Source organism: Amblyomma mixtum, chromosome 10 (assembly GCF_055824585.1).
Source record: "Amblyomma mixtum isolate Tamu chromosome 10, ASM5582458v1, whole genome shotgun sequence".
Classification (NCBI taxonomy): Eukaryota; Metazoa; Arthropoda; class Arachnida; order Ixodida; family Ixodidae; genus Amblyomma; species Amblyomma mixtum.
Genome location: NC_143021.1, coordinates 1251925 through 1271868, shown reverse-complemented (window position 1 = coordinate 1271868; position 19944 = coordinate 1251925). Strand labels below are relative to the sequence as shown.

The window sequence follows — 19944 nt, the reverse complement described above, 5'->3', positions numbered from 1 at the left end:
TGAGGTTCACGCATGAAGTTCCAGTGGACGGGTGCCTCCAGTTCCTCGAGCTACGTTTGTTCTTTGGCACTGGGCACATCTGTTGGTCGTACCAGCCTCGCACAAAAAAAAGAAATTTTAGCGTATAATTCGGCCCATTCTAAATTGGTAAAACGGGGAATTGCAAAAAATTGCCTGCGGGGTGCTCTCGAGAAGTCCTGCCAGCATAAGATTGAGGACAGCTTGCAAGCGCAAGTGCACCGGTTGAAGAAGGCCGGTTTCCCTAACGACACAGTGATGGCTGTGGCGGAATGCCTCTTGAAGGAAGTCAGGGCAGGTGGCCGCCCTGGCATGGCCGCCGGAGAAAGTGCCAAAAGGCTCAGGCGTACGGCCATACCGTACGTGCACCAGCTTTCGCACCGGCTCAGGAAAGTTGGAGGGAAGTGCGGTGTGGACGTCATGTTCACCGCCCCCGAAAAGCTGGTGCGCATGTGCAAAGCCGTCAATGAGAAGAGGAAAACCGGTATGCACCATAAAACACGTGTGCAAGTTCGTTCCGTGCACTGCTGGCATTGTATACCGCATACCCCTCTCATGCGGTAGATGCTACGTGGGACAGTCTGGACGCTGCCTAAATGAACGGCTACGAGAGCATCGCACGCTGGTGGATTCATTGGCGGGGGGCAGCCATTTGGGCCACCCATTGTAAGCGGTGCAGGTGCGTGCCGGCATTTAATGCCACGTGTGTGCTTGGTAGGGGAGGCACAAGGTTAGGTCGTGAGATTTGTGAGGCTTATCACATTATCAGGGAAGGTGACAAGTGTGTAAGCACGACGTCACTTGCCCTGACCAGGAAAGAAACCATGTACAGTCAAGCCCACTTATAACAATATTCAAGTGCCATGGAAATACCATTGTTATATCCAATAATTGTTTTAACAGGGTTGTGCCGAAAAAAAGATGACAAACTTCACCGCATTTATTGACAGTAAATACCCGGAGGGGTTTGATTGTTCTAATGCCTGCAAAAGCTCGTTAATTCGAACTTCAGGGAACCGGAAAAATGTTCACTGATGACCAAAGCACCGCCATCACTACGCCACTGGGAGCTTCGCGCACCTCCACGTCACAGGAATTAAGCCGTCTTTCCGGAAGTGATTCTTATGGGAAATTCAAGAAGCATGCAGAACTAAGAGTGTGGTGACAGCTGACAAGAGAAAAACCGCGCTGGCTGCATGCGCGCGCATTACACCGACTGATTGGGGGTACGCGTGGCGCGCGTAGCCAATGCAGCAGCTCTCCTGACGCGATGACGCCTGCCTCTTTTGCTGTCATGGTGTTGCTGCGCCAGCTTAGTCCATTGGTCGGCCCCCCATGTGCGTGCTTTTGTGTTGTAAGCATGGTTTTGCTGGTGTGGCTGTAGCATTTCCTTCTTTTTTTTTTTTCTATAATGGTTGACACTCAATTACCAGATTTAATTCTTATAACCAGTAATGTGCCTGGACAGCATTGCTATAAGCAGTTTATTTTACTATAGAACACATGGCAAAGCTGATGGTGCCATGACTGACCATTGTTATATCCGATATATTGTTATAACCAGTATTGTTATAAGTGGGCTTGACTGTATCTCCGAACAGTCTGCCACTTCTTGATTAGTTTTTTGTAACTCAGTGTGCGCATGTGCCACTGAAGTGTTTTTAAGTACATGTTTGGTGTAGTAAACCTTCAGTTGATGTTTAGCGCTCGTCCTGTCTCCCTCTGTGTCTTTGTCCTAGTTTTTTGCGCTAGTCTTTTAATTAACCCATTTATGCGGTATGTTCAATTTTGCGAGTCGAAAGATTTCCGGAAATTTTACCCCACGTAATAAGTGCACCCCTAACTTTGAGCCAGGTTTTCTGAGAAAAAAAAGATGCCCAGGCTTAGCTTGGTTAAGCCAAGAATGCGTTGCATATTGCGCGGTCTTTTTGAGCGAGGTACTGCTTGGCGGCACTCGATTTTCTCAGCAGCTTTTCCTCTGTGACGTATGGATGGATGGATGGATAGGAGCGCCCCCTTTGAAACGGGGCGGTGGCAACCGCCACCATGCTCAGCCGTCTTTTTTTTTCTTTTGTTTGTTTTCTTTTTAAAAGTGGTTTGGTGACGTGACCAGACCACGTGACGTCACATCCCGTGGTTTGGTGGCTGCCCGGCCGCGCCCAAGGGCTGAACTGAGTGATTGCAATATGCTACGCATAAAAAGTCCGCCTATTATGCAAATAAATGCGATAACTGCCATGAGTTAAAGGGGCCCAGAAACACAACCTTAGTTGACGGTTTTGCCTGTTGATTGCATACAGTGAGTTACAATGGTGCCATTAGCGTCGGTAATACCGCGTATATTCCGTTTTTAATATTTTAATGTCCTCCCAAAAACAACTCCATGGCTCTAATGATGTGACCACACAGTGGCAGGTTTTAGCAGCGGATATGACACCACCTGGCGCAAGCTTGATGATTGGACAAACAGTAAATATACTGCAAATTGTGTGAATAAATAGAGACACATTTTGTCACCTGACGATGTTTCATATTACATCAACAAAAACAACTTGTTCATCTTAGATAAAAGCCCTGCAAAGCAAGTAAAATAAATATACACCACCAGGGGCTCTGGCATGGAAACAATGCTGCCAGTCTCAGCAAGAACAAGTTACAGAGAGCAGGCAACCATGCAGTACAAACTTCCGCGACGTGCTCTGGCTGGCTGTTTTGATTGGTTGCGCCAGGTGCCGTCATTGGGAGAGCGATATAGGAGTGGGAAGCCCCGCCAAAATCGAGTTGAGGGCAGCATTTTGTTTGCTTGTATTTCGAAATTTCTTCATTGAATAACTCCCGTTCCTGTGCATCGATTCCTGTAATTCTTTTTTAGTCAGCATCTGTGTGACATAAAGAATCCACCTGAAGTACAGCCGGTATCCCTCCAAGCAGTGTTTCACAGCCTCTTTAAAGCCGAAGCCCACTATAGCAAACTAGCTTACAGTAAAGTGAAACTGCTGTCCCTTTTCACAGTAAAGTGGTTTGGGCCAGTTGGTTGCAATCCATAATGCAAAAAACCATTCGCAGCATAAACCAGAGAGGACCAGGAACAAAGAAGCCATGACGGTGCTGCAATTCCAACTGGTTTTATTTGAAAAAAGCCGACGTTTGAATACATTCATTCTTCATGACGTAAAGCCTAATCACATTCCTCTAGCAAAGCCATTAAATTCTCAAGCAATGACAGTTAAGCGCAACTGTCACCAGCTTTGTTGCTAAAGTCACGCTGAAGCTTTTCCTTGGCGTAACCAGAAACGGCACCTTGTTGAACACTGCTTTACATCCAACAATGGAAAGCAAGATGGCCACTCATACCATCCTTCACAAGAGTCAAAGAGTTCTAGCAATCTTTCGTTAAAACAATGCCCTGTCTCGGCAATGTACACTTTTCACAAGTAAGGGGAACGCTACAAACGACCTTTGTAACACATTTCTTTAACTTTGTGACGTGCTTAATATATTACATGGCACCTTCTTCTTTCTTCTTATCACTGTGCAAATTTTTGACAGCTTGCATGGTACAGAAAAAACATTAACGTTGTATTGGCCGGTAATTTTGTTCAGGTTGTGGGATATCTTACGCAGATACAGAATTACCCGAGTGTTTTTCAGTTTCTTTTCATTACCCTCCGCTTTTTAACTTCTCTTTCTTTTCTGCATCAGGCTCTCAAGAACAATCGGAATACAACCAGCACAGAAACCGGACATGCGTAGCCATTTGACACTATTGCTCAATTGTTGATTTATTATTCTAGAATTAGTGCTGTTAAAAGAAATAAGGGCTTTTTGTGACCTAGGATTGTAAATGGAACAGATGTGGTTGGCTATGAAAGAAACTCTGAGATCTAAAAACTCAAAATTTTGAAGCACTGTTCCGTCTTATCTGTCCCTGGTCTTGTGTGTGCGTTTCATTTATGCTGCAAATGCCTTCTGCATTACATGGGTCACAGTAAAGACACATTTAGCAAAGGAATGACTACAGCAAAGCCATTATTGGGTAATTCTCAGCTTACTTAGCCTAAATCTGCCACCACACACCCGAGAGAGCTGGCACGGAAGGCAGGCCACACTCACTTTGCCAGCAGCTCCTCTTTGGACAGACGCTCCAGCTCATCCTTCGGCAGCTGCACCTGCAACCAACAAACACAGGGGCCACTCGCAAACCCATGAGGAAACAACCAGCCCCTCCCTCGCCAAGCACTGCCTCGATGACACGCACAGGCAGACCGAAAACATGGCACAGCGCTAGGCAGACGACCAGCCCCATAATAACGAGCACAGACTGGGAGTGCCCCTTCCACAACATCGTCCACTGGCCTCCACCATCGGGGGAACTGACATTCCAAGGGACTGGAAATACCTCCCGATAAAAGCTAGCACAACACAAAAGACATTCACTAGAAAGAAAGACAGGACGTGAATGTTCTCGTGAACTTTTTTTGTGTTGCGCTAACCTTTGTCAGAAACTATGCACCAACTCACCCAGCAACCCAAATTCACTTCCCCCTTCTAGGTGGCCAATTTCATTACTCTGCCAACACACTCAAGCATATAACCAGGCATAGGTCCGACTTTTCTTGAAAATAAACACGGCACGGTTTATCAAGCGCAGCACCCGTTCAGTCCGGCCTACCGCGGGGATCTAGACCTGGGCCATTTTTCTTCATCTCTTCAGCCCACACCGGACAAGTATTTGCGCACGACTGCACCCTCTATCAGGAAATCAAGGGCCCAAATGACCACGCCCCACTACCTTGGGGCTCAACATGGAAATGAGAAAAAGACAGTGGCCATCAGGATGACACGCAAAAAGCAGCCTTCAACTTTATCACACAGCACTAATAATGGTCCACATTTATCCTTCGTAGATAAACACCTAGGCGTCATAATCTCAGCAGATCTTAAGTGGAAGGGCCACAATTACAAAAAGAGCATTATGTAAGTTACGTTTTTCAAGGTCCCTGCAACAATCCACACATGAAATTAAGCTAATAGCCTATAAATTATTCATCACGCCAATCCTGGAATATATCCGTACACCCAAGCCAACATTACCAAACATGGAAGTGTTCATAATTCATGTAGCTGGAAAACATCACCGACCCTTCTTTTTGACAGAGCAAACCTAGAAACACTGCGGGAAAGATGTCTGAAATACATGCACTGAGCCACTGAGCCGCCACGGCCGGGATCGAACCCGCGTCTTTTGGGTCAGCAGCCGAGTGCCGTACACCCAACACATACACCCAACACAATCACATCATTCTAAAAACTAAAAGACGCATTCCCGCGGCAAGAAGATGAGTTCAGATTCCTCTTCGCTGCACCTTTGAAGGTGTAGTGAAGAGGAATCTGAACTCGTCTTTTTGCCGCGGGAACTCGATCTACACGTTCTGAGCATTCTTAGAAATTTTGAATTATTGCCCTGTGTGGCCGATTTCCCTAATTAAATTGAACTAACGTTCGGCTCCCGCCTTTTTTTTTTAATTCTCCCTCGTACGGTGGGCAGAGTCGACCAACGCGTGGAGTGCCTTGCAGCCAGTCAGTCCCGTGGCGGCTTGCTGCTCTGCCATCGGCGGAGTACTACGTAGTAGTCCGTAGAAGCAAATAGTCCGCGTGTATTTTTATTTCTGCGGGCTTATTTTGCGGCTATATAATCTGCGAATGACACTATTTATTCACGGAAACCTAAAAAACAAAATAAAGCGAAAGCAAAGCCTCCACGGAGCTGGCTGCAAGGCACTCCACGCGTTGGTCGACTCCGCCCACCGTACGAGGGAGAATTTTAAAAAAAAGGCGGGAGCCGGACGTTAATTCGATTTAATTAGGAAAATCAGCTACACAGGGCAATAAATCGAAGTTTCTAAGAATGCTCACAACGTGTAGATCGAGTTCCCGCGGCAAAAAGACGAGTTCAGATTCCTCTTCAGTGCACCTTTAAGGAGACCCCGAAATGATTTCGATGGGCATATTCTAGTGCAACATACCTAATACCTACACAGGTGGTCTTTGTGGGTATTCCAGTCAAATTTGAAATGTCAGCGCGGACCCTATAGTTTAGAAACAATTTTTAAAAACCGCTGCTCGCAGTAGCTCGCGACCAATTAGGGGGACACACCTCACTGTGAGTGCCCTGCCCTATTTTTTTTCGGTCTTTCCTGACATGATATTAGCTGCAATTTGTATATTTAAAAAGGATCCTTTCAAGCTTTATTTTGGCACATAACATAATACTTCGAATTTTTTTTTGCTAGACTGTAAAAACCACATCAAGGACACCCGAAATCAGCCTTTTCAAAAAACGTAAACGGATATTTCTAGCTCAAAAAATATGTGACTTATAACTACTTAAATTTTAGTGCCAACTTATAAAAAGAATTTGAATCATTTTGCAATTTCTAGAATTTTTTAATAATATATCTTGGAGTAACTCACAAAAATATTAATTTTTTGTTGCTTCTTAATTTTGTTCCGTTTTTAGATTTTTTCACAATACTTAAAAGAAGTATTTGTGTTGAAATAAATCTGATTAGAAAAAGCATTATACCTCAATCATTGCTATGCATTTTGTATACTTTTGCCTATCACACTTTTCTAGAAAAATGTTTGAGACCTACAAAAACAGTCCTTTTTCCCATAGTAACAAAAGAGTTTATAGATAAGCGCAAGGTCGCCAACATCAGGAAGTTTGACATGGAGAAAATCAAGCATGCTCTGAAGAATGGAGGTAGCCTGAAGCAGGTGAAGGGAAAACTAGGCGTAGATAAAAACCAGACGTATGCGCTAAGAGACAAAGAGGGCAGCGTCATCAGCAATATGGATTAGGTAGCTAAAGTAGGTGCAGAGTTCTACACAAATATATACAGTAGCCAATGTAATCAGAACATTAATGAGAGCAACAGTAGGGCACAATAATAGGACATCCCCTCAGTAACAAAGGAGGAAGTAAAGAAAGCTTTAGGAGCAATGCAAAGGGGGAAAGCAGCTGGCGAGGATCAGGTAACAGCAGATCTGTTGACGGATGGAGCAAAGATTGTGGTCGAAAAAACTAGCCACCCTGTATACGCAGTCCCTTGTGACCTCGAGCGTACCAGAAGCTTGGAAGAACGCTAACACTATAGGTGGTATGCACTGGCACGCCGCCGGCCGCCATGATTGAGGTGCACGTAGCAGACGAACTCCTGCTCCGCAAGCATGTTTTCTTCGCGTGTCGCATTCACACTGCCGTTTGGAACCCGCGTGCATCGGAAATTCGGCCGGTAAGTCACCAAGCGTTACAGCCACACGAAACTACATCGTAAACGAACGCCAATTTGATTGGGAAGCTTTGCTTGTTAGCACTGCTCGAGCTGGCCGAGAAAACAGGCGCCGCGACAAAAGTTGGTCGCGTGTTTAGTTCCCCTCGATTCTGGGATAATTAAAAGCTCGGATAGCAGTCAATGACAGCAGCACTGCCGTGAAACCGGAGAGCCGCATGTAGTTCAAGCACATTCGCGGGGAAGTGATCGGTGACTCGGCATCACTCGCTACGGCGTCCGCGGTTCATGAGCACACCGAGTAAATGTCTGACAAAAGGGGCTGGTATTATGTCTTGTGTAGGAGTCCTCTGCACACAACGCACGCACATGGCCGGACATCAGAAGCCTTCCTACCGCTCTGGAGCAGTCGTTCTTCTGCACAAAGGTGGGCATATAGATTGTCACAACGGCTGCTTGTAAGGCAGCAGACTGGGCTAGGCAGTTGTTCACTTTTACACTGTTGACAAAACTCGACACGAGAGTATGTGCTAGCTTACACTTGATAGCCCGCACTTTGTTAGTATCGTCTCTTCTTCGGGTTAGCTTCTGACAACACAGCGCACGGTGCAAAAATTTGTGAGCTGATTTGGTAAGGATCGGGTTTGCCATGCAGTTCGCAAGCCATGCAGTATATCACCCTGACGCAAGTGCAAATTCCACATCATTTGCGATAGGACGCCGCCTTGGTGGCCACGCCTCCATCGAAAAACGAAGAGCATGTCCCAGTAATATAGTCTAAAGAAATCACGAGGTCACATGCTTTCATTCAACATATCTAAGCAAACTTTGGGGGCTGTCCTGCGTTTTTTCAGGATGCACTTCGTCCAAGAATTTTGCAGATCAAGCTAAGATTAAAGTATGAAACGTTATATCACGGTACAGCTCGGAAATCAACGGCTCTGCGCAGATACACAGTCCACAGTTATGAAAGAAGCACTGCAGACGCGCCGCAGCTGTCGAGTGCCGCCGAGTCACCGATCACTTCCCCGTGAATGTGCCTGAACATGTGGCTCTCCGGTTTCACAGAAGCGCTGCTGTTATTGACTGCTATCCGAGCTTCTATCCCAGAATCGAGAGGAACTAAACACGCGACCAACTTTTGTCGCTGCGCCTGTTTTCTCGGCCGGCTCGAGCAGCGCCAACAAGCACAGCTTCCCAATCAAATTGGCATTTGTTTACGACGTAGTTTCGTGCGGCTGTAGCGCTAGGCGACTTACCGGCCAATTTTTCCGATGCACGCGGGTTCCAAACGGCAGTGTGAACGCGACACGCGAAGAAAACATGCTTGCGGAGCAGGAGATCGTCTGCTACATGCACCTCAATCATGGCGGCCGGCGGCGGCGCACCGCGGTTGCGTGCCAGTGCATACCACCTATATTAGTACATAAGAAAGGAGACATCAAGGACTTCACAATTAGATTGATCAGCTCACTACAAGGACTGTTCAGCCTATAAAGTATTTACTTACGTAACCGCAAATAGAATCAGGACAACCTTAGGCTTCAAAATGACTTCAAAATGATAAGGCAGACTTTCGACATGGATTTCCACATCAGATCATATTCACACTATCAATCAGGCGATAGAGAAATGCACAGAATATAACCAGCCCCTATATATAGCCTTCATTGATTACGAGAGTGCATCCGACTCAATGGAAACGTCAGCAGTCGCAAAGAATAAGGGTGCAGATCAGTCATGTGCAATACTGGATGGTATCTATAACGACTGCACAGTTACTGTAGACAACCATAAAGCAATAAAATTCCAATAAGGAATGGCGTCAGGCAGAGAGACACGATCTCGCCGATGCTATTCACCGCCTGTTTCCAGAAGGTGTTCCGAGGCCTGGATTGGGAACATCTGGGGATAAGAGGTGATAGAGAATACCTAAGTAATCTGCGATTTCTAAAGATTACTGATAATTGGTATGCAGAAGACCAAAGTAATGTTCAACAGTTCCGCATGGGAATAGCAGTTTGCAGTTGGTAGCCAGGTGCTGGAAGTAGTAAGAGAATATGTCTACTTAGGGCAGGTAGTGACCACTGATCCGGATCACGAGAGGGAAATAACTAGAAGAATACGAATGGGGTGGAGCGCATATGGCAGGTTCTCTCAGATCATGAATGGCAGTTTACCAATATCCGTCTGGAGAAAAGTATACCGCAGCTATATCGTGCCGGTACTCACCTATGGGGCAGAAACGTGGAGGCTAACAAAGAGGGTTCAGCAGCATTTGTTTGGGGCCTACTTGGCTCACGATTTAAAAACGGGTGCTGTCAAGCCGTCATGTGGCCATGTCAAACAAATGTGTCCCATCCTTCGATCTGAACTTTGGTGACAGGTGTTCTATGACTGGCTCATATGTTACAGTTAAACCTCGATGTAAGTAACTTCAGTGTAATGCAAATCCTCGATCTAACGAAGTATTCCAATTTTTGAAACTTCACATCCATAGAACACCATGTATTTTTAGCTTCAACATAACAAGGTTGAACCTGAGAAAAGTTGCACTGCAGGTGCGAGCGGTGAAGTGTGGGGGCAAGCGGCAAATGCGTTATCGTGTCAGCCGTGTGCCACTAATATACGAGGAGGATGACAGCAAAATCAAAACTCAAGATGGGTGCGTCATTCCCGTCATCCACACGGTGGTTGGCACGATAGAGTTGTCGAGGCATCTCACCACCTTGCAACGTAACAAGATGCATGCAACACTGTTGCTGCTGGAGAAGAGTACAGGACCGGCAAATTTCTAGCATGCTAGGAAATGAATTTCGATGTGGTGAAATTTCAGTAATACAAAGTAAACTGCCAGCAAGATGAAAGCGGGTTGGCAGCAGCACCATGGAGTTCTGATGGATGCTACAGCTCGACACGAAGAATGCGTCTACACAAGGAATGCAGATGCCTACACACCTCAAGAAATGGCCTACATCTGGGGAAAGGGTCCCAAGTGGGGTCTGGAACCCCAAATTGCGCCGCAGGAATTGCTCTCACTGAAGAGAAAAATGGCACGAACGACTGAGCTGGAAAATCATGACCTCCTCGATAGCCTGACACGCACTGCTCCGAAAGAAAAGACCCACAAAACGAGCTGCCAAGGACCGTGTCTGCTGCAAAGCACGAGGGTTATGTCATCCGAGATGTTCAACCAGAAGGGAAACGAAGCAGCTGCTAAGAACATGGAACTTGCGCAGACAAGAGCAGACCCTCTCTACACAAGCTTGCTTTCTGCAGCGAAGACACATAAGCTGCATCATGAGGGGCAGCATAAAGGGTCTCTGAAAGGGGCCCTCATAAAGTTGCAGAATGGCCGGGATGTTCAAGCATACCACTTCACGAATTTTGGCCACCGAGAATTGTCTGGCATAAAAATCTGAATTTCAGCGTCTTCTTGCCTCTCCTCCCGTCCCTTTTTGCACACTGGAAGGCTCTTCCGCCGACCCCACCTCCAACAGCAGAGCTTCCTGACCCGCTGGAGCTATGCGTCTTCCTGGCAGCGGCCGTGGTCCAAGCTGCCTGACGACTGAGATAACAGCCAATAGCCATCTTTCAACTTGTACACGTAGGTGCGAGCACATGAAAAAGTCACCAGGAAGGGCTCACCAACTTTCGTGTGTGGGTTCTCTGCTGTGTGTAGGAGTGCACTATTTGGCTCAGGTGTTCATAGCAACACAGTGCAGTGATTGAGCCAGTTTAGGTGCTCTCCTGGCATTGACGATTCAGAGGAGAACACGGCTGAGATATTAAGTCACAAGCCCGGGGCGACTCGGTCTGCTCCGAGATGGATAGTACGTCCGGGACTTGGCAGCAGTAACAGATGGCGGTGGTGTTCACCAACAAAAACCTGTCTTCATGCTTAGCAATGCTACACCACCATAGTATTTTTTTTCTTCAAGCTGTATGTGCACTTCCACCTCAGCGAGCGAGTGCAAAAAGGTGCAGCATCGAAGGAAATGCCAGAGACCCCGTGGTCAGAGCACGCACGCTTCCTAGCTCCGACCATGCTGGCTCTAAATTTATAAAATTCGTGCGTTGCCACACGTCCCCTTGTACACACGTCCTGAATGCTGTCAAATAATCCCCGCACAGAAGGCACAATGTGCAGAAATGTGGACACAAGAACAAGGATGCCGAAATGTGCAAAATCTACAGCACAATCTGAAGCCAACATGCAAAATGAAGGAACAAAAACCTTCTACGATGGACGCCTTCACATTCTACGGTAGCTCTGGTATGGCTCCAGTGAATTGTGAACTGGAGGTTTTAATGTCCTGAAGCAACATAGTCCATGAGGGAGGCTGTAGGGGAGGGGTTATTAAACGTGCACTGACGTCGCACACCAAATGGGCGCCTTCTATGTTCGACCTCCATCGAAACATGGCCACCGTAGCAGGACCGGGTCCTCAGCATTGTGCTTGTTCAGCAAGGAGTGCTTTAGAAAGCTTGGGCCAATATGCTCACAAGTCCAAGAACGAGTCAAAAGCAGCATGACTCCCAATGTGGACGAACTTAAGCACCAGGGAGGATCGATATTTCCCTAAACGAAATATGAACACGTCGTCCCTACTGGCGACCATAAGTATACAGGCACGAACAGAGGGCACACAGTAGCCAAAGAAGCACTGCAGGAAGAGGTAAACACTTACCCGCTGTGGCGGCTGCGCGTCCGAACCTACCATGCTTTAGTCCTCTGCAAAACAACAACAATGAACACAGCGTGTAACAGACAACAGTCACAGCATGCCACTCGGGGCCCAAGCCGCATGCAACGAGTTCCCGGCTCCCACCAAACGACGCAGGCTGCAGAACTGGTTGCATTCGAGTTGGGTCGAGGCGCAACAACACTCAAAACGGGCCACGCGGGACAGGCCGTACCAGCGATCGGAACATCGCTGCAGTTCTTATGCCAGTTCGCGCTAAAGAAAGCCCCCAGAGGAGCATCGTAGAGGTTCCCGCGGCTGCTAAACCCGTGGAAGTGTTCGCATCCACGCCGCCGCCGCAGCGCATCGCTCAGCCGAGTCCGCAGTCGCCGCTTGGGTGGATGACTCGCCGAGCCGTCGCAGCATAAACCACTCGTCGCAAACCCGCCAGGGTGAAAGCCAGAAGGGGGAGGGGGGAAGGGTCCTGGCGCAGTCCCCGAGGGTCGCGCAAACGTTATTTCACCTCTGGCGGACCGAAGCGACTGACAAGTTCGACATGAGGGGCATCCAAAATCAGCCAAGCTGCCGAGCCAAACCTCTTTTTAGGCTTAGTGAACGCTTCGGAAACGAGCGAAGCGTGGCAGTACTTGTCCGAGCCGACGCAGTGTCCGCAGGGCCGCCGAAAACGTTGCCGTGCTTGAAGAGGACTCGCGCAGCCGGTCAGCTGTGAGCCCAGTTTTCGCCGCTAAAAGTGTGCTCGAACTGTCCGAACGGCCGGGGCACAACCGCACGACGCCATTGCTGTCTTCAGTGTTGCTGGAGAGAAAGACGACGAGCTGGGTTCCCCAAACAGTCCCCGAAAATCCCGAGACTTTCCCTCGTCGATCGCTACGCGAGCGCTGCGGAGGTTAGGCCAGCCTCGCAAGCATGCGCTTCGATGCCACGATCGTGGGGCAGATTATTAAAACAAAGTTTTTCTCTGAAGAAACGGAAACCGCGTAAGCTAAAAGCGCCGCTCTCTCGATACCGAAACTAGTCAGCTGCTACTTCCGGCACAGGCAAGAGTTTTTCTCTGAATAAACGGACACCGCGTAACCGAAAAGCGTCGCTCTCTCGATACCGAAACTAGTCAGCAGCTGCTACTTCCGGCACAGGCAAGGTCAGTCGACTTGTTTGACCCACCACGAGCAGCACTCAGCGAGTTCAGCGGGCTGCACGCAAAAATGTTGGGAGCTTGTTGCAGAAGCCTTGTTTTGCGGAGGTAAGCGTGCTGCATATCTTTACCGCGAGTGTGTGTAGTCCCATATATTCCGTAACTTGCATCTTAACTCAAGATTTGCGACTTCAGCAACACATAGCCCCCCACACTGCAGCGCACGGAGAAATGTTGCGAAGGCACGCTCCTTTGCAGGCTGGGGACGCGCGCGAAGCACACGCTGCCCGACCTCCCGTACGACTACGGCGCCCTGGAGCCCATCATCTCGGCCGACCTGATGCGCGTCCACCACGACAAGCACCACGCCGCCTACGTGAACAACCTGAACGCCGCCGAGGAGAAGCTGGCCGATGCGCTGGCCAAGAGTGAGAAGCGCTTCTGCTGCGGGGTCTCTTCTCTAGTGGTCTGCAGTGCACTTCGAGTAGTTGCTAGCTCATGTGTGATAAAGGACGCACTTAGTATAATAGTCGCACGCTAACTGCATGGTTTCTGAAAAGGGTTCGACTTAGGGTGTTGCAGACTGATCAGCATGGAGTCTGATCCTTCACCAAGTTCAGTTCATTTCAGGCCACTAAAGGAATCCTTCACCTGTCTTTTTACTGCCGTCAATACCTAAGCTATTTATAGTCGTGCTGCTGCAGTTGATCGGGAATGCAATAAAATAGGTGACAGAGAGAGCGTCAAGGGCGTGTAAGTCGCCAGAGGGTCCGTATTTGTTTTTTTGTTTTTTAATTTGGGGCTACAGATAAATTGAACATGGCTTGCAGTTTCACTTTGTGTGTACGCTCATTTTATGGTTTGTAGTCACAACTGAAAAAACGAAGGCGGCAAAATTGCTATGATTACTTTGGGTGTCCTATGAACAGCAGTGCGAGAAATGAGTGCTAAAAACAAACAAAAATCAGATGTGTTTTCGTAGTGTGATAAAGTTGGCTTTGTATGTTTATTTATTACAAATACTGGTGTCTCAACTGTGAGACATTACAATAACAAACTAGCAGAAATGCAAGGGTACACTTCATTAACAAGGTATACTAGACAAGACTAAATAATGTTAGGAGAAGGTAAGTGACGCCAACCAAGTAAAATACAGGAAAAAAAAACTAGCTCGCCGCGCACTCGAAAACGACCAAACGCTGCACGAGAGAACTCCACTCAACGTCGATGAGGTATGTCGCCTTCTCGACCTCTGTCTGCGCAGTACCTTTTTCACCTACAACGGAGAATTTTTCAAGCAAACAACCGGAACTGCTATGGGGGCATCAATTTCAGTCACAGTGGCTAACCTAACCATGGAAGACGTCGAAAGCCGGGCCCTCTCCTCCTTTAATCCCTCTCCTCTCCTCCTTTAATCCCAAGCCAAAGTTATTCCTCCGTTATGTAGACGACTGCTTTTGTGTGGTGAAAACCTCAGAGATAGAAAACCTCCAGAGTCATCTAAATTCAGTTGAACCGGCCATACAATTTACTGTTGAACATGAACAGCAGGGCAGCCTGCCTTTTCTGGATGTCCTACTTACAAGGCACGACAAAGGCCTGCAGTCCTCGGTGCACAGGAAGCCAACCCACACAGGACGGTACCTACATTTCGATTCGAACCATCCCATCCCGCACAAAGCATCTGTCGTGACGTCATTACTGAAGAGAGCCGACTCCATATGTTCCTCAAGTGAAGATAAAAGGAAGGAGAAGAACCGAGTCATTTCTGACCTCCAAAAGAACGGCTACCCAAGCTCATTCATCCGGCGCATTATCAGGAAGCAAGAAAGGCAAAACAAAATCCGGTCTATTATTTCCTCAGACGCATGCCAGAAGCGGAAACGTGTTTGCATCCCCTACGTGAGAGGCGTGAGCGAGACGCTCGGTCGCATTCTCGGAAAAGAAGGGGTGCTGACAACGCACAAACCGACCAGCACTATCGGTCGCCTTCTCCCCCGCCCAAAAAACCGGCAGCCCAGAGAAAAGGCCCAGGGCGTCGTGTACAAAATTCCGTGTTCCGTCTGCCCGGCGTCGTACATAGGGGAAACGAAGAACTTCGCGGAAAGGATGAACCAACACAAAGCGGACGTCCGTCACATGAATCGTCAACGCAGCGCCGTGGCCGAACACTGTGAAGGGTGTGACCACCCAATTGACTTCGACAGCACCATTGTATTGGAAACGGAAGCTAACCCACGCAGGAGGCTTCTACTCGAGTCGTGGCACATACAGCAAACACGAGAGAATGTTAATCGTTCCCTGGGGACTCTCCCCTCATCCTACGTCCATGGGCTGCGGCCATTGACCCGCAGGTCCTCCACACAGGGGCTTAAAAAGCCAAGCTGCGCTCGCCCGTAGTCACACCGTGAAGAAGGGGCCGAGCCGGTCCCGAAACGTCGTGTTTTTCCTGTATTTTACTTGGTTGGCGTCACTTACCTTCTCCTAACATTAAATTTCCCAACCAGACAGACTTCTGTCGAATGTTTTCTTTTGATTTTAAGACTAAATAACTAATGAAAAGCGGAAATATCAGCTTGTGACATGATTATTCGACTAGTGAACAATTTGATGTGCTGGCAGGTTTCCACAGATCAGTTGTGCAAGAATAAAAGGCACGTTTTAAGTAGTTCACGTGTGGATTCAGTAGTATTATGTTTTAACAGGTTAGGGCACCAGGTAATGCATGTAGCACAGGAAATAAACAAGCTCTAGTGTTTGAATGTGCAGGGTGACGAAGCATTCACATTTGCACCTGTACATCGGGGACAAGTTTCCAGCATGTGTTGTTGTGGATGGCGAAAAATGATGGACGTAGCTGTCTGCAAGTTTATGGAAGCAGAATGTTGAGGCACGCTGCTGAAGAAGGGGAGTTGATGCCCACATGGCATTGCTTGTTAGGTCCATTTCAGATCTTGGATCTTAGCAGACGCTCTACCTGTGGTTAAGGTGTGCAAAATTTTAAAAAAGAATAACTGGATGCACTGTGCGGTAGATAGAAATGTCCTTGAAAAATTTATAGGCATTTCCTTTGGAAGTTGTCCACAGTTGCAGGGGCTGTATCTACTACACCAGCAGCATTATGCAGTGTGTATTTAGAGGTGCACCAGAGAGGAGTCTGAACGCGTCTTTCACTTTGGGAACTCAATCTACATGTTGCGAGCATTCTTAGAAACTTTGAATTATTGTCCTGTGCGGCCGATCTCCCTCATTTAAGTCAGATTAAACGTCCCGGCTCCCTGCAGATGGCAGGAGAAGTCGGCCAATCTTTCAGCCAGTCCCATGGCAGCTTGCTGCTCTGCCATCGGCGGAGTGATACGATCGGCAAAAGCAAAGAGTCCACGCGTATTTTTATCTCCGTGGGACTAACTTGCAGCTATGCAGTCTCGGACAGGATCTGTTTATTCACGGAAACCTAAAGAACAAAATAAAAGCGAGAGCAAAGCTGCCACGCGTCTGCCTGAAAGGCACTGCACGCATTGGTTGACTCCTCCTACCTTCAGCGGCGAGCTCAACAAAAGGCGGGAGCCGAGACTTTTAATCCGATTTAAATGAGGGAAATCGGCCGCACAGGAAGATAATTCGAAGTTTCTAAGAATGCTCGGCACATATAGGTCTAGTTCCTGCGGTAAAAAAGGTGCGTTCAGATTCCTCTTTAGTGCACCTTTAATGCTTCTGAATATTCATATGGTGTGGAATATCTGGACTGAATATGAGAAATATATGTATAAAAAAAAATTAATTGCCATCCGAAGTTCTTGTGGCTGTGTGACTTCTTGAAGTTTGTGCATTAATACACCCTATCTGTAGAAGAAATGTCGACTAATTCTGTATTGTTTTGTTGAAAAGATTGTGTACAATGCAGCGTTAAGTGGCTTTCTTGCAGACTTTTGGAAAAGGCAGAAGCATTAAAAATCTAGTAGAGCAAATTGGCGGGTTCTTTTGCATGGCTAGGGGACGAGACGCAAGGCAGTGCCCGTGTGCGTCTTTGAATGTTCCCTGCGCTGTTCCCTAACCATTGAAGATCTACCAAAGTCATTCTGCAGCTGTGGTGGGTATTGTGTACAGATTTTCAGGCCTGGTAATGTATCAGGCAGCCTAGTGAGACGGTTGTTGTCCTTTCCCTTGGCAGACTGCACCCAGGGCATCATCTCGGCCTCGGTGGCGATCAAGTTCAATGGTGGTGGCCACCTGAACCACAGCATCTACTGGACAAACCTCTCGCCCAATGGCGGGGGAGAGCCCACCGGTAAGGAGCTGCACCCATAGAAAGGGAAGCTGGCCGCCACTTTGTTCGTTGCAGTGGCACTGCTACCAAGGCCACAGATTCGATCCTGGTCCCAGCGGCTGTGTTTCAATGCAGATGGAATGCAGAAAGGCGGCGTGCTCGGTTATGTCTGCGCACATTAAAGGGGAGCAAGCTGCCGGGCTTGTTGGCGATGCATTTTCTGAAGAAGTTAGCGCAAAAAAAAAATGGACAAGGGACAGAAACAAAAGACATAAGACATTCGGAGTTAATATGAACTGTCTATTCCTGCGGTCGTACAAGGCGTGTAAAAAGGAAAAACGGTGAGCATGCGCGTAGAGAGGGCAGAAAAGGCACAGCAGTCTAGCAACAGGTTATACTAAAAAAACGAGTCTAAAAAAACACATTCACCAGAATACATGTGAACAGATGTGTCACTCACACATCTCAAAGCTGGTGGTCCCTCATGTCCACCAAGTCTCTCCCCACAACCTGAAAAAAGTGGCTGGCAGGCACCCCTTCTCCGCACCCAACAAGCTGCCAAAAGCTTTGCCCCCGCATCACTGGTTGTGCAGGGGGGGGGGGACGCCCATGTTAAATGTGCCACAGGTGTGGTTTACCGCATCCCCCTCTCCTGTGGGGCTTCATACGTTGGCCAAACTGGCCGCTGCATTAAGGACCGGCTACGCGAGCATGCCAACACCGCAGAAAATGCGGACACAAATGCAAACCTCGTGCGGCACCTTGCTTCGTGTGAGAGCAGGGCAAGATTTGAGGGGACCACGATTCTTGGCAAGGGCGGGAATGCCAAGGCTAGGCTCCTTCTAGGGACTTATTACATCAAAGCGTTGCCCGAGCATCGTGTGAGTGACACATCTGTTGACGTGTATTCCGCTGAATGTGCTTTTGTAGACTCGTTTCTTTAGTAACTCGTTGCTAGACTGCTGTGTCTTTTCTGCCCTCTCTATGCTCACCATTTTTTCCTTTTTATATGCCTTGTAGTATGCATGAATAAACAGTTGGTTGTAGCACTTGCGAATGTCCTATGTGTCCTTTCTATATGTCCCTTGTCCATTTTTTTTTGCACTAACTTCCTCAGAAAAACATTAAAGGGGCTCTGAATAATTAAAACCTTTGGTATGCTCGGGATGTTAAAGCTTTGCCGCTTCACAAATTTTGTCCAGCCAACTTTCATGTGTGGGTTCTCTGCTGCGTGTAGGAGTGTATTATTTCGCTCGGGTGTTCATAACAACGGAGTGCAGTGATTGAGCGAGTTTAGGTGCTGTCCTCAGAAGGTGTTTCAGAGCCCATAAAGGGTCAGTCTACTGAATTTTATCAGCCATATTTTCTTTGCGGCAATCGATAGCTCTTTACCCAATTTACCATTTAGCGAGGTGTGGTGCCAAGAAGTGTGGTAGAACATTTTAAAATAGAATTTATTGATGTGGGAACACACCTGTATGAGGTGGTAGACTCATCTGGCAACCATGAAAATACAAACGTCATAGCAGTTTATAAAGTGCAATTTTCAAGTGCTGAGATGATTAAGAGAAATCGGCACTGAAAGGACATTGGTTATTTATGTCGCAATTATGAGAAGCCGTACTTTGTCATTAATAAAATACAGGAACATGAGCACCATGACCCTGAGAGGATGTGGCAATCAATCAATCCAAGTGTGGATGTTTGGGCGAGTTGGTTGCTCATGATGACAAAACTGTAGCGCTCAAGACAAGGACACAACGAAGGCGACAACACATGCGCATGCGTTGTCGTCTTCGTTGTGTCCTTGTCTCGAGCGCTACAGTTTTTTAATCAATCCAAGACGAAGCGTCGTTGCAGCTAGCAGAATCTGAGCGAAGTTGAAAAGAGAATACGGTCAAGGATGAACAAACAAAACTTTGGCCCATATGATTCAACTCCACGGTGGAAGATATTCTTCTACCATGGTCAACTCCGAATAAACACGGTCGCAACAGCCGAAGTGATGACGAGAGTAGCGACAATCCCGACGATTTTCGCCGCACGGCGACAAACATGGCGGCGTCCTTCAAAGCCGGACCTCTTGCTTCGGACTGAATCCTCGCTGTTGTTGCCTTTTTCAGTGCATTCACTGGACATAAATGAGGCACCGGACTTTCGCTTCGTCTCACCTCGCCTATAAGAAAACATATAAGTGATAAATTTGCTTTCTTTTTTTAATTAGAGTGCCGGTTCTGCCCCTTATAGGCTTAGCAGGGAGTTGGTTTGTTTACAGTAGTAGTTTCCGTCCTGACAACCAGATGGCGACACTATAGGCTGAGTTTATTTTTGCGTCTCTGCTAGCGTACACTGAACTGAAAGTGGGAATGCGCCTGCATTTAGTGTACGTATAACTATAAATATTCATGTGATTTACAGAAAAAGGAGCGATACGCCTTCTACAGTTTGCTAGAACAAAACGTATGTTTCTGTGACATTGGGGCATACTAGCGGTACGTAGTATATTCACTTATGCTTCTACAAAAA

At 47.5% G+C, this 19944-nt stretch overlaps 2 protein-coding genes across 6 annotated transcripts in view; one reads left to right on the top strand and one right to left on the bottom strand.

Annotated features, from left to right (window-relative positions):
• fl(2)d (Pre-mRNA-splicing regulator female-lethal(2)D) overlaps positions 1-13015 on the bottom strand; it is a 74309-nt gene extending 61294 nt beyond the window's left edge. Inside the window, exons 1-3 of one of the 4 annotated variants that reach the window (XM_089563105.1) lie at positions 12234-13015; positions 12005-12048; positions 4132-4187 (exon numbers count right to left, since the gene is read on the bottom strand). In XM_089563105.1, coding sequence (XP_089419231.1) covers positions 4132-4187; positions 12005-12037 — 89 coding nt within the window. In that variant the 5' untranslated portion in view covers positions 12038-12048; positions 12234-13015. Of the gene's footprint in view, positions 1-4131; positions 4188-12004; positions 12049-12145; positions 12208-12233 lie in introns of those variants that run through there. The other 3 variants (XM_089563108.1, XM_089563104.1, XM_089563107.1) reach the window with 3 other exon arrangements.
• Positions 12515-19944, top strand: part of Sod2 (superoxide dismutase 2) — a 27883-nt gene continuing 20453 nt past the window's right edge. Inside the window, exons 1-3 of one of the 2 annotated variants that reach the window (XM_089563110.1) lie at positions 12515-13259; positions 13394-13579; positions 17323-17439. In XM_089563110.1, coding sequence (XP_089419236.1) covers positions 13492-13579; positions 17323-17439 — 205 coding nt within the window. In that variant the 5' untranslated portion in view covers positions 12515-13259; positions 13394-13491. The remainder of the gene's footprint in view (positions 13260-13393; positions 13580-17322; positions 17440-19944) is intronic. The other variant, XM_089563109.1, reaches the window with a different exon arrangement.